At 42.5% G+C, this 17,732-nt stretch overlaps 3 protein-coding genes across 3 annotated transcripts in view; 1 reads left to right on the forward strand and 2 right to left on the reverse strand.

Moving 5' to 3' along the window:
- LOC125136316 (uncharacterized) overlaps positions 1-17,732 on the forward strand; it is a 52,718-nt gene that overhangs the window by 12,754 nt on the left and 22,232 nt on the right. The window contains exons 2-4 of the mRNA XM_047797039.1: positions 1,271-1,289; positions 2,532-2,546; positions 3,467-3,834. Of these exons, the coding sequence (XP_047652995.1) occupies positions 1,271-1,289; positions 2,532-2,546; positions 3,467-3,834 (402 nt within the window). The remainder of the gene's footprint in view (positions 1-1,270; positions 1,290-2,531; positions 2,547-3,466; positions 3,835-17,732) is intronic.
- Positions 1,450-1,944, reverse strand: LOC125136313 (histone H2B type 1-B). The gene has a single exon (XM_047797035.1). It carries the CDS (start codon positions 1,878-1,880, stop codon positions 1,500-1,502), a length of 381 nt encoding a protein of 126 aa, XP_047652991.1. The 5' UTR covers positions 1,881-1,944; the 3' UTR covers positions 1,450-1,499.
- H1-2 (H1.2 linker histone, cluster member) lies at positions 8,628-10,396 on the reverse strand. The gene has a single exon (XM_047797023.1). It carries the CDS (start codon positions 10,339-10,341, stop codon positions 9,700-9,702), a length of 642 nt encoding a protein of 213 aa, XP_047652979.1. The 5' UTR covers positions 10,342-10,396; the 3' UTR covers positions 8,628-9,699.

A 17,732-nucleotide genomic window follows, 5' to 3' on the forward strand; every position in this document is an offset into this window, starting at 1 on the left:
ATTAAAAAAAAAAGAGAGAGAGAAAAGGAAGACAGAAGAAAGCATACAGGCAGACATTATGAAGGACAAGAAGGGGGAAAAAAATAATCCCTACCTCAGAAGATCATTTTGAAGAGGCTGAGATAATACTACTACCCAGACATCCAGGAGGAGAGCCTAACGATCAGTGATTCTTAAACTTCGTCTTGAGTTGAATAATTTATTTTTTCATGTGGGTGTGGGGTTTATAATTATTATTATTATTTTAATTCCTAGGACTAGCTTTCACCACTATGTTTTTTTGTGCATGCTGAGATAGAAAATGCTTCTCATATAGGAGTCAGATGACTGGTGTATGATCTGGTACAAGATCATTTACAATTAAATTTTCTTTGGTCTTTTTTGGAGACACTTAAGTTTTGTTTCTTCATCCAAATACACTGTTTTATGTCACCTCCATGTGGTGCTCATAAACTGGAGGAAAATACGCCTTCCCGCCCCCTACACCTTCTAATAGGCAGCCATCTGCAGACCATTTTCTCAGCTCTTCTTCCCACTCAAACCCAGACCTGGGCCAACCCCACTCACTGACTCCTCTTCCTCAACCAAAGACCTTCCCATCAGGATTATTTTGGGAATCGCGGGTTCTTTGAAAAAGGTTTACGGAGGAAAACCAGCACATCTTCCTCTCCAACTGGGGCCCCGCTAGGTCACCGATGAGGTGGCGCCAGACGGGAAAAGCCGGCAAATTCAAACACTTTGTCCCTCCTAGAGCGATAATGCCTCCCTCTCAGGCGCTTCTAGTGGCACCCCCGAAAGATAAATGATCCAGGAAACGGGAGCCAGTATTTCAGGGATGGGAGTAAAATTGAAAAGGCTTTAGACTGGCTGTTGCCATCAGTAAACAATTCTAATGCGAAACGAGAAAATCTCATTTCAACCGAGTCCAAATAGCTTGAGATAACACCCCATGGAAGTGCCCACAGCTTGTTAAAGGAACCACAGGCGACTTGGCTTTGTTCCCAAATGCCAGAGTTCAGGCTCCAAAAGAAAACGCCACTACCAGCCCTTTTTGCTGCCTTGACCAAACCCTCCCTTATCCCCCTTTCAAAGGGCAGGCTGGATTATCATGCCCTGAGGGTATCCTCTATCCTCTGAAATCCTCTAAATTCCTCAGCACCCAGCAGGGAAATTCCAATATCCACATCAGAAAATTCTACCTTTGTGGAAAAGAGCGAGCATCCCAACAGTTTAATAAGCACTTGGATGCTCAGTCTTTGGGAAATAAAAGGGAGTAATCCAACAGCAGTGTTAGGTCTCTAAAAGCTAAAAGGCTTAACCAAGCCAAATCTCTGCTGTGAATCAAAATTGTTTCAACTATCAACAACCACAAGAGTAGATTTTTAAACGCAAGTAGTGTTGCATTTAATTTAAACCAAGACAAACAGTTACAGCTCTTCTCTGAGAAAGTGGGTGGCTCTGAAAAGAGCCTTTGAAATACGAAGTGCTTATGAAAGCACTTATTTGGAGCTAGTGTACTTGGTAACCGCCTTGGTTCCCTCGGACACAGCGTGCTTAGCCAGCTCCCCCGGCAGCAGCAGGCGCACAGCCGTCTGGATCTCCCTGGAAGTGATGGTCGAGCGTTTGTTGTAATGGGCAAGGCGCGAAGCCTCACCGGCGATCCGCTCGAAAATGTCGTTGACGAACGAATTCATGATGCCCATAGCCTTGGAGGAAATACCAGTGTCCGGGTGGACCTGCTTCAGTACCTTGTACACATAAATGGAATAGCTCTCCTTACGGCTGCGCTTTCGCTTTTTCCCATCTTTCTTTTGCGCCTTGGTGATGGCCTTCTTAGAGCCCTTCTTAGGAGCTGGAGCAGACTTGGATGGCTCAGGCATGGTGTGTCTCCACAGCTGCAGAAACGATCACCACAGTCTCCACAGTAAAGATTAGTGGTGTGAAGAGTCGAGTCCATTTATTTATAGTCGCTCAATGCAAATGAGGGTTCTTGAATTCTCACTTCTGATTGGATACACATGGTACATTGTCATTATGGGGAGGAGAGTGGTTTATGCAAATAAGGGATATACACTCTCGTTTTCTATTGGATTAAAGAAGGCACATATTTCAACCAATCGGATAGCTTACTGCCGCATCTCTGACCTGTCCATAAAAAATTTTCTTCCTAGAAGGGCGTTTTCTCGTTACAAGCACAGTGTTTTCTTTTTAATTTCACGGTTTTATTATGTCTGGACGCGGTAAACAAGCAAGCAAAGCTCCAGCTAAGGCCAAAACTCTGTCTTGTCGAGCTGGTTTGCAGTTGCCGGTGGGAGGAGTGCATCGCCTGCTCCGCAAGGGCAATTATTCCAAGTGGGTTGGCGCGGGCACCCCCGTGTACTTAGTGACGCTACTGAGCGCCTGACTGCCGAGATCCTGGAGCTGGCAGGTCACGCTCCCCGCGAAAACAAACAATAAAACGCGTATTAAACCTCGCCATTTGCATCTTGCCATCCGCAACGACGAGAAGCTCAACAAGCTTTTGAGGAAAGTCACCATCGCTCAGGGTGGCGTCCTGTCTGTCCCACATCCAGGCAGTGCTGCAACCCAAGAAGATTGAGAGCCACCACAAGGCCAAGGGCAAGTAAAGTCAAGACAAAACACGTAGCCATTTTACAAGTAATATAAAGGCTCTTTTCAGAGCTATGCACGTTTTCACACACAAAAATCCGGTAGCCAGGTTATGCTGTGTTAGTGGTTGTCTGTCTTGTAACACAGTGAGGTTAGAACAGTTCCAGGGAAGCAGGATGTCTCACAACAAGTATTTTAGTGTATACCAGGTGGAAATTCTGTAACCCACAAAACTACAAAAAGGAGGAAGGAGAATCACGCGGCCTTGAAGTAGCGAGAAGCAAGGAAATTTGCCTTTGACCAGTAAACTTGCTCGGTTTTTCAAAATTTTGAATTTAAGTGAAATTATTACAACATTGTAAGCAAACAGTTCAATATCAAATGTAATTTGTCAAATAGTACACCTAAGAACGCTTCTGTGTAGTTTCACAAGAGAATCTCGGGATTAGGGGAGTTAACCAGAGTTGGAAAGGGGTAGTCCAGGCTGAGACTTATTTAAAAACTAACCCAACTGTCTAGGAGAAAGACTGACAACAATTGTACTCAGTTTCGCCTGCGGACCGGCAAGATTCACGACCTTCGAGCATTTCAAGAATAGAGAATCAAGTCCCACTCACATTTACTGAACACGGTAAAAGTAAACACGGTCCTGAAACGGTTCGTTTTGCCCGGAGTAGTTGGAATAGGATGAAATGCAACATTTATTTGAAAATTCGTAATTCATCCAATCAGACTCTCCGATAATAAACTGGTCCCGCCTTCACCTCTCAGCCAATGGTTTTATCGCGCGGTACATTTGAAAAATTAAAAAGACCAATCAGAATGCTTCTGACTATATTTAAAGAGAACAACCTAGGCGCGTTTCAGACACAATTTGTGTTTCTGCACTTGTGATGGCTCGTACTAAGCAGACCGCGCGTAAGTCCACTGGCGGCAAAGCGCCGCGCAAGCAGCTGGCCACCAAGGCGGCCCGCAAGAGCGCGCCCGCCACCGGCGGCGTTAAAAAGCCCCACCGTTACCGACCCGGTACAGTGGCTCTGCGCGAGATCCGGCGCTACCAGAAGTCCACGGAGCTGCTGATCCGCAAGCTGCCGTTCCAGCGGCTGGTGCGCGAGATCGCGCAGGACTTCAAGACGGACCTGCGCTTCCAGAGCTCGGCCGTGATGGCGCTGCAGGAGGCGTGCGAGGCCTACCTGGTGGGGCTCTTCGAGGACACCAACCTGTGTGCCATTCACGCTAAGCGTGTCACTATCATGCCCAAGGATATCCAGCTTGCCCGCCGTATCCGTGGGGAGAGAGCATAAGAAAGCTTTTTCTTTATAGTAGAAAAAAGGCTCTTTTCAGAGCCACCCACAATTTCATTTAAAAGCAGCTGTAATAAGATAGCTGAACTCTTAAGAGTTAAATGGCGAGAAGTTTTAGTACAAGAAACCTAATCTTTGGGCTTGCGTTACCCAAGGGACTATGTGGTAGTTTGCTTAAATTCTCAAGCTCAGTAATGTCAGCAGTGTTTTAATCACTGCCTCTACATAGAGACCCTTGGCTGTGCTGCCAATATTTTTAGCCCTCCTGATTTCATCTCAGTATCCATAAACATCTACATCTGACAACGACATCTGCAACTGGTTTGCCTCAAATGGGATTCAGGCAATAAAAACTAAAGCACACCACCAGAGATCCACTAAATTTATATAACAAAGATATGTGCCTATGCATCTTTAAGTCAAGGGAATTTGAGATACTGAAAGGCAGCATCTCTAGAGCTCTCCTCTTTTCTACCCAAGTCCCCCGTTAAAACAAACAAAAACACCCATTTAAATGTGTTTAAATTTTCCACAAGTAGAAGTAACAGTAATGAAGGGTTTTTTTGAGGTCTAAAGCTTACACAACTTGGTGACTCAAAACTACAAACAGAATTGCAAACTAGATAATGACAATTTATAATATCAGCAAGTTCTACTTTTACAAAACAGACAAAACCATAGTCATGAAATTCAGAAAATAGCACATTTTATTAAATACAAGACTATAATGCTTTATTTTTTCCATATTTTTTGACTACATACTCCAATTCCATTTTTAAAGGACAATTATTTTGTAATATTTTCTAAACAGTATAGACAGTGGTATGAGAATTCAGTATTCCCTTTAGGGTGAATACTTTACTTTCTTGACAACAAAATTTCAGCTTCAAAGCACTATTAGTAATGTATGTTTTTAGGATTGTTTTCAAATTTAGAAAATCTTCTGTCATGCTCCTTTCATGTGTGATTTGTAAAATTTAGAATTCTTCACAGGAATTCCTGTTGTGGCTCAGTGAGTTCAGAACCCAATTAGTATACTTGAGGATGAGGGTTTAATCCCTCACCTCTCTCAGGGGGTTAAGGATCCAGCATTGCCTTGCGCTGTAGTGTATATCACAGATGCTGCTAGGATCTGGAGTTGCTGTGGCTGTGGAGTAGGCCAGCCAGCAGCCACAACTCCAATTCGACCCCAAGCCTGGGAACTTCCATATGCCGTGGGTGTGGCCCTAAAAAACAATAAATAAATAAATAAATAAATAAATAAATAAATAAGAGCAAATCAACCTACTCCCATGGGCCCCTTTCAGGGCCTTGGAAGTACAGGATGTGGCACTAGAGTTTCATTAGCTTCAGTGTAAATCTACCCCTCAGCACCGGTTATGCTTTTCCAAAATATCCACGGCCTTCCCTATCCCCTTAAAGTTCTACTATACCTCAGCAGAGTGCTCTGAGTTGAGAATCACTGATCCTGGATGACTCTCGGACTCAGAGCACTACTTTTCCTGTTGCTTTAGATGAAGGTACCATTCTCAAAGAGAGCTACCAGGAGAAAGTTCACTGGGAGGATATAAAGTCAACTCTGAACAATAGGAACAATTCCAGTGTGCAGATGAGTTTGCTGGGACAACTTCACAGATGTTATTGACATTGACCCATTCTGTATTGAAAATAATCTTCCTTTAGAGAGGCCCCTATGGAAGGAAGAAAATAAAAGGCACCGATTCATTGGAAGGAGAAGTCTAATAGCTAATAGTGACAGTTTTCCATGGATCGAGGACCACATGAACTGATTTGTTTGAATTATACATATATCACTTTTGCTACAACACTGAAAGCAAGTTCTCTCACACTCTCTCTATAACAGAAGAGGAACTTTAACCTAGAGATTTTAGTGAATTGGCCAAATTCATACTATTAGTAAATATCATTGCCACAGAGTTTCATACCAAATCAACACTAGATATTTTTTGATTCAATAAGATTCCCCCCAAATGGATGATCAGATCTAGTTTCTTCCTCAAGGATAAAACTCTGTCTTGGAGCCAGATGGCCTTGGGATGAAAGGGGAAGTGGCTGCAGTGTCCTGAAGTAGGCTAAATTCTGTGATCAGATTCTTCTGTTCAAAGGCCTGGTATGAGATGAGGTAGATAGGATGACCATGTGCACTTTATGGTCTTTAGTTACAGACTTCAGAACCAGGTCAGTTTAAATCTTGCCTTGTAAACACCTTGATTCTACGCCAGAGCAAGTATTCTCTTGTGTCGTCCTAACAGTATTTGCTATAGAGCTATAGTGTCCAAGATAGTAGCTACCAGCAATAAGGGGCTGTTAAGCACTTGAAATGTGACCTGTCCAAGTTGAGATGCGCTTAAATTTCAGAGTTAGTATGAAAAATAGAATAAAAAATTCCTTAATATTTTTGCCTTAGATTACTTGTTGAAATAATTTGATTATAGGGGGTTAAAATATTATTAAAATAGATTTTACTTTCTAAAAATACGGCTATTAGAAAAATTTTCATTATAGGGAGTTCTCTTTTTGGTTCAACGGATTAAGAACCTGACTAATAGCCATGAGGATATGGGTTTGATCCCTGGCCTTGCCAGTGGGTAAAGGGTCTGGCATTGCCACAAGCCGAGGCACAGGTCTCAGACGTGGCTCAGATCTGGCACCACTGTGGTGTGACTGTGGCATAGGCCAGAACCTGCAGCTCTGATTCGACCTCTGGCCTGGGAACTTCCATATGCCACAGGTGAGGCCTTAAACACACACACGCACAAAAGCAGCAGCAACAAAACCCCAAAATTTTAATTACATATGTGACTTTTATTCCATTTCTGAGGAACAGCACTATTACACAAAGGATAAATATATTGGCTCGCTGAGCAGAAACTTAATGTGACCAAGCTTCAGTAACATTTCAAAGTGCTGTGACAAGAATGTGTTGGAAAATAAATTTGGAGTGGTCAGCAACAGTGCTTGGCATGCTGTAAGTTAATTCTCAAGAAATGATAGATTTCAACATTATTGCTGTTACCATTGTGCCCTAAATCCCTGCTCCCTTCTGAAATTCTCTAATGACGTTATCACAAGTTGTACTGGACCTTCTCCTCTCTGGCATGGATTTCAACTAAAGTTACCTTTTACATTCCCCTCAGGCATAGAAGAAATGATGCCCAGAGCATCGCCTAGGGGACGTAATAAGATACTTAACTTTTCAGCCATGAGAGCACTGTATAGGGGGAAAAAAAAAAAAAAAGTTTAGAATAAAATACACTGCAAGTAACCCTTAATGTCTGGGTTACATTTCTATCACTCATGAACATGCATGAATTTTCATTGTTGAATTATCAGTCAGTTTAGTTCATGCAATATTCCCTGCCATTTTTGGTTAATTACCCATGTTTGGACAATTATTTGAATATATTACTGCTGTTGTCAACATTATTTTATGATGGAAAGTGAATGCTGAAAATGATACTAATAATGTCAAAATAAAATATGTTTTATTGGAGTTCACTTTTAACACAGTGGGTTAAGGATCCTACCTTGTTACTGCAGTGTTTTCGGTCACTGTTGTGGCAGGAGTTCAATCCCTGGCCCAGGAATTTCCATATGCCCCAGGCGCAGTCAAATAAAATAATAAATAAAATAAAATAGCACATACAGTTAAATTAAAAATAAGATGCAGGTTTTATAAACTAAACAAAATCAAGAAAAGGATCTTTTTGTTAAACTAGCCAGTTTTTGTATTCAAATGAATGGCTATATTAGACCCAAGTCAGTGACTATACAAACAGTTGAGGGAATGGAACAAAATGAAAGAACATGCGCAAAACTGAGAAAACATTGTTTAAGACCGTGTCTCAAGTCCAGGTAAAATTAGAGACTTTTACTATAACTTAGCTCTCTGTGAATGAACCCTTCCTCTATCCTTACTGAAAAATGTTCATATTCGGTTTTGAGCCATGTTTTGTTTCAAAGTAAAGGACAATTTTCATCTATGCAAATACGCTTGCAGGAAACATTCAATGTTAGGATCGGCTATATAGAAACCCAGTAAGTTTACACCCCAAAGGGCATTCACAAGAGGTATGAAGAAAACTAACTCTCTGCTTAGTGATTCCTCCCCTACTTCTTAGTTGATGTGAAAATCAAGCAAATGGTGGACTTGAAATTATTTGAAGGAGTAAGGGGACACATACGTTAAGTACATGGTGCTATAAGCACAAACTATATTGTATTTGGAGTGTCTTTATTCGGTCTCCTGCTTGTTGCAACTTGACCCAACCCGAGCCAACTGGAGAGGCCCCAGTGGCAGGAGGTCAGAAGGCTCAAAGCACCAGGAACTCAGAAGGGGACAGAGATCCAGACATTGCAGCACTCGCTACAGGTCTCTCGCTGCTTTTCTCTGCACTTGGATCCAATCTGCTCTTTTTATCCACTAGATTTCTTGGTTTCTCCTATAGTGTCTAAGATGAGGAATGAACTCTGGGGCCACTACCACGACAACCAGCAATTAACTCAAGAAGATTTGGCCTTGTGGCAATGGTTGAAGTACTGAGCTGCAGGCATGCCCCTGTCCCAGGAAATGGAATTGAGAAATTCTTTGCGCCCCCCGCCCGCGTCCCCCCCAGAATAAAAGCAGGGCGCTGGACTTTCTCTACCCAGGAGAAACACCGTGCATATGAAAGAACCCCACAGATAACACTGTTAATGAAAATTAAAGCCCTTTATTAGAGAAATCACGCCCCATTTCCAATACCTTACCAATATTTTTCTCTTTCGTGTAGAAACATTTGGATTGCACAAAAATACATTTAAAACATCTCCGATTTTTAGATGTTAAAGTTACCTAAAATGACTTGGGACCGGCCCGCCAGGACAAAATGGCCGACTAAAAGTTGTTTTTAATGTGCCCCAAACCGTCACACATTTATCCAAAGTTAAACTATGCGAGGAACAGAAAAAAATCCCTAGCCTAGCCTTGCCCTGGGCGGAGGAGCCGTTGCCGCCGGCGTAGCAGTTTTTCACCTGTTCTTTTACTGCCACGGTAAACAGGAATTAAAAGAACGCAACGCGGGGAAGGAGGTGGGGCAAGGGCGCCAGCACGCACTCTCCTCCCAGGGTTGGACGCTACCAACGCCCTCAGTAGACACCAACTTGACTTTCGGATACATGGAAAACCGCTGAAAAACACCACTTGGCTCTATCAAGTAAAAGGGTTTATGCAACAGTAAGAAAACAAACATCCGAGAACATAGAACATGGATGGAGGCCGGCCACCATCCAATGAAACACAGCGTGAAAATCATGGGCTGGAGCAGGGAGCCAACCCGGTAGCTGGGCGGGACTTTTGAATGGGTTTTTAGCCCAATCGGAATATCCCTTCGGCCTGAAAACTGGCTGAATGTATTTGTGGTTGTTTTTGCTGTTCACAGGAGAGGGGTGGGGCTGGCGGATGTCCCAAGTGCGCCAGGCGCCGGAAAGCCCTTGCAAACTGCTGACGGGGAGGCAGACCCAGCAAGGTGCTGCTACCCCACAGGGATGGGCCGAGGGTCTGTCTACTCGCCCACTGCACTGCTCCGCCGGCCTCTCCGCCCTTCCAAGGTAGTGTCCGCCTCAGCTCGCGCCCAAACCCGCCTTAGGATTAAAAATTAGAAAGGTTTAAGTGTAGAGCGACAAGACAAGTAGGACCAAAGTTGAAGTACACAGCTCTTTTTTTGAGATCCGTGGTGGCTCTGAAAAGAGCCTTTTTGGGTTTTAGAAGCAGACGTTCAGCAACCTACTTCTTTTTGGGTGCAGCCTTCTTCGGCTTTGCAACCTTGGGCTTGGCGGCCTTGGGCTTCACTGCCTTAGCCGCGCTCTTGGCAGCCTTCTTAGGTTTGGCAGCCTTAGCTTTCTTTGGGCTCTTGGCCACTTTCTTGGTCACAGCAGCTGCGGCCGGCTTCTTCGCCTTCTTCGGGGTCTTCTTAGCGGCTTTTTTCGGGGCGGCCGAGCCCGTGGCCTTCTTGGGCTTCTTGGCTGCCCCAGCACTTTTTTTGGGCTTGGCCGCGCCCGACTTCTTGGCCTTGGGCTTGGCCTCACCGGTGGCCGCCTTCTTGTTGAGCTTAAAGGAGCCAGAAGCCCCAGTGCCCTTGGTCTGTACCAAGGTGCCCTTGCTCACCAGGCTCTTGAGACCCAGCTTGATGCGGCTGTTGTTCTTCTCCACATCGTAGCCAGCAGCCGCCAGTGCCTTCTTGAGCGCAGCCAGGGACACGCCGCTGCGCTCCTTGGAGGCAGCGACAGCCTTGGTGATGAGCTCGGACACCGGGGGTCCGGACGCCTTACGGCGCGCCCCAGCAGGCTTCTTGGCGGCCTTCTTCTTGACCGGGGTCTTCTCCGCAGGAGGCGCGGCGGCGGGAGCGGCAGGAGCAGTCTCCGACATGATGAAGATCGAGAACTCGGGTACAAGTGGCAAAGCGCCGATGGAGCCGCGCCTGGGTCGGGCCGCCGTATATATAGAGCGCAGGCGCGCGCTGATTGGTGCTCCGGTCGCCCGCCTGGCTGGCAGGCTCTGAGCCGCCGCGGTGCGCCCAAGTTGTGTTTGTTCCACTGCACAAAAAGGGGAAAATATTAAAATACCTCGCACCAAATCACTCGGATTTGCTCGGAAAAGGATCCGAGAAGCCTCAGGCTTCGTGATCTATCTTTATTTTTTCCGCAACCACCAAGACTACGCGTCCAGGCGTCCCCAACTCCCCCAACTCCTAGGGAAATCCTGGGCAGTCGGAGACCACTTTCTGTTTTTCTTCTAAATTACCTGTTCGCTCCTTTGCCCCTGAAAGTTCTTTTTCTCAGGGGTGGTTGGGCACATGCTTCCCTTCTTTGGGGGCCAAACACAAAATGATTTCCACCTAAATTTTCACCAGAATTCTGTTTCTTCGCAAGGGAAGTAACACAGGTCCTCTGTGATTTCTGCGTACAGACCCACAGGAACTGTGGACTGGGACAAGGATTCTGGGGCCAGTCCAAAGCAGTTAGGGCGGGATGGGAGGGGGTTCGTAGGCCTTGGGGGGTCCTGGGTGGTGGGGGGTTAGAGACCTAAATCTTTGATTTGAATACATTGAAACTATCAAATGCCTCTTTTCATAGATGGGGGCGGGGCACTCTTCACTTCTCCAAAGGCAAGAAATTGGGCTGTTTTTTAAAAGCTCTCAGGTTTCCCCTCTGGGTCGTGCCAGGTAGGGGGTCGGGCCCTCAAGAATAGGGATAATAAGAGAAAAAGAGAGACCCCCCCACACACACACACAAGCCTGCAAATAAACCCCAGTAGACTTGGCAGTCCAGGGAAGTTGAGATGATCTGTTTTCAAATAAGTGTGTATATATTTATTTATTTTTGTATGCTTCAATAAAGAGATGCATTTCAGCGCATGAAAATTCTAGGTTACTTCCAATAACAAACAATGTCTAACACATGTCCTGGTATAGAAGGACATTCTCTAACTGGGAACTCAAAGGTCTAGATGGAATTTAAAGCAACAAGATACATTTTTGACTTTTAGGATGAACCACAGATTTGAAACAGCTGAAAATGGCACATTTTTAAAGAGAAATAGAGGACAAAGACTAGAACAAAAAAATTATGATACGACTTTTTGCTGATAAGCTCACCTCTTCTCATCGTCTCTAAGTTGGGCCAGGTGTGTTCTATTCTCAAGTTCACTTTACTACTACATCTAGATGAAAATATGTAATAAAGATGTCTGTTAGATGTGGTAGTCAAAAGGGGTTATACAAATTAAGTTCAGTGGTGAATGAAAAAGGAGACAACTTCTTTGAGACTAAGGATAACCCCATGGTTTCCCTGAATAACATTCATTCAACATTTGGAAACTGTCCACTACTGCTCATGTCCTCTGGGAATTAACAGCCTAATAAGATTAGCTATGGATGAATTAGCAACCATAGAAAATCACTTTAGACCTGCCATCCATCAGTGTGACTTTGGGCATAGGAATTGTAAGAAATCACTGAAAGTGTACAAACAACTAAAGTACCTTCATCATACTAATGTATTTTGGCAAAAAAAAAAAAAATAAAGAGCATGCCGCTTTGTTCTGATTTCTGTGTGCAATGAGCACCTTCTTCATTGAAACTCAGCTAAGTGTGCATAACTACCAGGAAAATAGCTGTGTGGAGTCTTGATTACCAGGTTACTGAAGTTCCCTTCACTGCAAATTGGTGTCCCTTTTTGCAAAGCAGCAGCGTGTAAGATTGATTAATGTGAATCAGTGTTCTGGTATGATCACTGAGGTTAAATCAATCAAGTCTATCTATCTGCAAATCAAAATCCAGAGATCTAGTTATTAGGACACCAGCCACTCGAATTCTTGATCTCAACCTCCTGGCCACATAGTAGAGGCCAGAAGGCAGAAAAACCAGTAGCCTTTCTCCTGATCCCTGTAAGTCATGTCGAGAAAAGTTAAAAAAAAAAAAAGCAAAGATATTTATTCATATCTTTTCAAGCTGTATTAGAGATTCTCTAAGTCCACTTGTGGGTCATCAAATGCTCTAAGGCCATGCTATACAATGAAACAGTGTGAGTCACACATATTATTTTATTTATTTTATTTTAATTACTGTATTTATTTTTGCCCATGCCAACAGCATGTGTAAGATTCTGGGCTAGGGATCCAAATCGTGCCACAGCTGCTGCAGCGACAATGCAGGATCCTTAACCCACTATGCCACGAGGGACCTCACCACCACCTTCAAAGTGACCTTAGAGCCTATAGATGTCCCATGGAGTCTTAGGCTTTGAAACAAGATTGATGAGCCTGTTAGCGACAAAAGATCTAAAACTAGCTCCAGGGAAAATTCAGATTAAAGGTGTGGTCTTCCCATTCAAAATTGATGGTCTTGGAGTTCCTTGTTATGGTTCAGTGGGTTACCAACTTGAGTAGTAGCCATGAGGATGGGAGTTCAAGCCCTGGCCTAGCTCAGTGGCTCAGATCCTTTGTTGCTGTGGCTGCGGTGTATATAGGAAGCTGCAGCTCCAAGTCAACCCCTAGCCTGGGAATTTCTGTATGCCACAGAAGAGGCCCTAAAAAGAAAAAAAAAAAAAATTGATGACACAAGATAGCAATAAATTGAGGTCAGCGTTAAAGATGCAGAGTAGAATGTTAAGTTCAAATGGAGCTCGAAAGAGAACGATTCGAATATCAAGACACACTCAAAGGAGTGTGAGAAGAGTTGTTGGGACAGGTGTGTGGATCAGGGCAGACAGCTGATTTTTCTTTCACTTCCAGAACCCAAATAGGATTCTGTCTGCTTGTTATAGGCCCCAAATAAAATTGATTAAAACCTGCTTTTTCCTGAGTCACCAAGGGATGGGGCTAATAAAAGCAGGCACTCCACTAGCGTGCCTGCTCAGAGAGTGCAAAGTGTAGGATAGCTGGGAAAAAAAAAAAAAAAATATATATATATATATATATATATATATATATATGCCAAAGAAAAGAACTTTGAGATCTGCAGCCTAAATAGGATTGTAAACCCTCCAGTCTGTCTCTTGGTTTCAGCCTCACAAACCATTCTTACTAATAATCCAGAGGAACTTTTATCTTTTTTTTCCCAATCTCTGCAGGCATATGGCCAACAAGGAAGCAACAGACCTGAGCCACATGGTTTGCCCCACCAGTGTCCGGATACCTCAAGGGCTGAGACCAAAGTTTCGGTATCTTAGTCCCTGACATACTGTCAAATTACAGGGGAAACAGAGAACTTAGTCTTAATGCACAGAGTAGGGGCTCAATAAATACATAGAGAGTATTACAAAAGAAACGATGCATTGCAAAACACTTTTACCTGACATTTTGGAATTGCTCTTAGAACCACATAAGAGACACAAGGAACAGGGTTTTTGTAACCACCTTCAAGCTTCTTTTCAAACAATTTTAAATTATTTCAAAAGTCAAACCCACCCACAAAAGAAAAGGATTTGTCAATAATGAGAAGATTTTTGTTTTTTATACCTTCTCAGGCTTCTAATGAAGGCATTTATAAAGCACAAGATACAAACATAGGTTAGGCAATCGCCTTAATCAGAAGAAATATATGGCTTTATACAATGACTGGGAGGGAAAAATGACATATGAATTTTGATAGATTTTTTAGGACATATATATTTTTTTGTTTCCTGGCTTATTACTATGCTATGTGTGAGTTTTCACACACTTACTGAGCACTCATTTAGCAAAAGACACCAGGAGAGAGAATAAAAACAAAGATCAGCCAAGTAAACTCTCTCTCCTTAGGGAATTCTATATGGTGAGGCTGAAATAGAAAAACATGGTTATCATACAGTGTGATAAAGCTGATAGGAAAGACAGACGAGTGAGAGAATGAAGGAATAAAAAACCAAAAATGTTAATATTTGTGTTAGACATTTGCCTTCAAGTACTTACCAATCCACTTGGGAAATTCAAGTATCAGAGAATAATTGAGATTAGTGCTTCTCAAATATTTAGATTTCAAGACTGCTTCACATTCCTAAAAATTAGTAGGACCCCCCCAAAAGTTTTGTTAATATAAGTTACATATTTATGTGGCTATTTACTACCTTAGAAATTAAAACTGAATATTAAATTTAATAAGTCACATTGCCGATGTTTATTAAACATACAATTAATTATAGTTGTTTATATAATTAACAAATACCGTGTGTTTATTTACACTATATACTATAAAATGCATATAAAATATATAATACTGTGCATACTATGTAGATTCATATGTAAAATATGTAGTAGTATATTTAATACTATATATTTATACTACTACATGTTTTATATAGTGTGTATAGTTTATATGTACATATGTCCTATATATACTATCTATAGGTTTGTATATAAAATCTATGATATGTATTACTATATATATATGTGTGTGTGTGTGTGTGTGTGTATAATATTATGTGTTAAAAGGTCAACTCAAAAAATTTTCTCTTTCCCTGTCACATTCAAGATCCTAGCATTCCCTGGCTAATCCGAGATTTGTAAGGCTACTTGAAAGTGGAGCACACAACTGAGCTGTTAGCGCAAAAGAATGGAAGGATACCGCAGGAATGGCCTTTAAAAGAAAAAAAAAAAAAAGAGTGGCAGGAAAGACTGCAACTTTGGAGCCAGGACATTTGTTTTCAAAACAAATATACCCCACCTCCGCCCCGCCCCCGTACACTGTCTGGGTGACTGTAAAGTTCTTAGGCTTTCCCAGCCTTTAGTTTCTCCTCTGTAATGCTCCCCACCGACTCCCCGAGCCAGGAATATAGTGAGAATTAAATTAGGTATGATGTGTATAGTTCCTTCGGGGGGCGGTGGCGGATGCTGAGCACACAGTAACCTCTTATTCGAGGTTTATTTCCATTACATCCTTGCACCATGGGAGCCTCCTGTTTGGGGGTGACCCTAAGGAGCAGATACTCTTCTTAATTTGGAGGGATGAATGAGAATAGATAGACCCAGTCCACCAAGCTGGCTCACTCTTTCCAGTTACGTATGCTTCTGGAGCAGCTTCGGAACCGTCATAGGACGTAGAACCTAACTCAAGGAAGACCTCGAGAAGAGATTCTAACAAGAAGAAAAGAAGCTTGACCGTCAGAGAAGGGAGATGTGTGTGTGCACACACGCGCATGTGTATATATGTTGGGGAGTGGTGGTTGATCAACACTGTCAGTCAAAATCTACGCCCTATATTGCTGTTCTTGGAGTTCACTCCTTGCTCAAAACTCAAAAGGAAAAGGTTATGAGGACACTCACCACATCTGCATACTATCCCTCCCTGCATTCTGCATACTAAGTGTATGCATACTTTCAATAGCAGGCTGAAATAGCTGTCAGAGAGACCTGTGAGTTGTCAATATTTAAGGTGGACCATTTTTTGCTACTTAAACTCACCTAAACCTTCTTAGGTCGAAAAAAATTTGGTTTGGATCAAATTCTTACAATATTAGCCTGCCTAAGGATTTGTAGCTATGCTTCAGGTCATATATAGATGTCTTAGCTAATGGTAGTTAACATTCATAGTTAATGGTAGTTAACATATTTTCGTATGTTAATGGTAGTTAACATATTTGCCCCTGAATTTTATAAAATAGTCCAGGAAAAAATACAGAGGAGGCATAGTATATTTATCAGAAAGACTGGCTTAGAATGCCTGAGTTCAAATTCAACTTTGTTGTTAGATAAGTTTATTACCTTCTCTATGTCTTTCAATTTTCTCATCTATAAAGTGGCAATAGGAGTTTCTGTGGCAGCGCAGTGGAAACGAATCTGACTAGTAACCATGAGGTTGCAGGTTTGATTCCTGGCCTTGCAAAGTGGGTTAAAGAGTCAGCGTTGCCCTGAGCTGTGGTGTAGGTCACAGATGCAGCTTGGATCTTGTGTGGCTGTGGCTGTGGTACAGGTCGGCAGCTATAATTGGACCCCTAGCCTGGGAATCTCCATATGACGCAGGTGTGGCCCTTAAAAAAAAAAAGCAAAAAGATAAATATAGTGGCAATAATAGTACCTGCTTTATAGGTTGCGATGAGAATTAATGATACTAATATGGTTCTTAGAAAAGTAACTGCTGTGTTGTAAATTCAAAAATTATATATATAATTTTAAAAGTTATACATATATTTTTTAACCACAGCATGGCACAATTTTGCAACTGTTTGAGCGTCAATAATACTAATAAAGATACTTTCTATGCACCTGGCATTATAAGAACCATTTTCACTCCATTTCACCACCATCCTATGACTACAATTACAATCATTATTACTTCACCAATAAAGAAATGGAGATTGCGAATTGAGACTTTTCCTAGGACAGCCTATAGACTGATTATAATATATGTGCCCTGAACACACATAGACACACACACACACATGAAAATATCAATTGAACTAAAATCAAAGAAAAGAGTTTTGTGTTCCTATACAGTGAATACAATTCAAATATGCCACCAAAGATTAATTATTTACTAGTATGTTTTATGAATTTTAGATAGAAAGAGTTTTCACTCTTGCAAATGATACTTTCTGCGTGAACTTCATACCTCTGGGGAAAAATCAAAAATGTTTACTATACACCTTGCTGTTCTGACAGGCACTAGATGGCGTGCTGAACCAACAAGCTGAACCAACAAGCTCATTTTGGGGACTGGTATGTAACACTTTCTCCAGGCCCTTATGAAATTATTAACTTCTAGTTATAATTTAATAGTTTTCCAATCTTTTTTGGTGAACAGAAATTTATATTCTCCTTTCAAAGATGATGATCCTGAGGCCACTGGGAAGCCCTGAGACTTCAGCACATCTATAGGCAGGCAAGAACAAGGGAGGGACTCTTGTCTAAATAATCCAGAAGAAGCAGGCTGGATAATTCGTTCATTTCACAAAAAAATTAATTAAGCCCAGCTGGGTTTGAGGAAGAAGAAAGTAAATGAGACAGGCTCCATCCTTATAGTGGGATTAGGAGAAAGGGAACCTAGGAAAAGAATTGGCAGTGTAAAAAGGTATGAATGGACATGGAAAGGAAGAAACAGTTGATGTTTCCCCCAGGGGTGGAGGTTAGACATGGAGTCTTACAAAAGCAACCTTTTTTTTTAATAGTCGCGGCCTCAGCATGTGGAAGTTCCCGAGGCAGACTGAATCCCAGCCACATCTGTGACCTGCACCACAGCTGTGGCAACTCTGGATCCTTTAACCCACTGCATCCATCCATCTGGGAATGAAAACCTCACTTCTGCAGTGACCAGCCATTGCACTTGGATTCTCAACCCTCTGTGC

The sequence above is a fragment of the Phacochoerus africanus genome, chromosome 9 (genome assembly GCF_016906955.1).
Source record: "Phacochoerus africanus isolate WHEZ1 chromosome 9, ROS_Pafr_v1, whole genome shotgun sequence".
Taxonomy (NCBI): domain Eukaryota; kingdom Metazoa; phylum Chordata; class Mammalia; order Artiodactyla; family Suidae; genus Phacochoerus; species Phacochoerus africanus.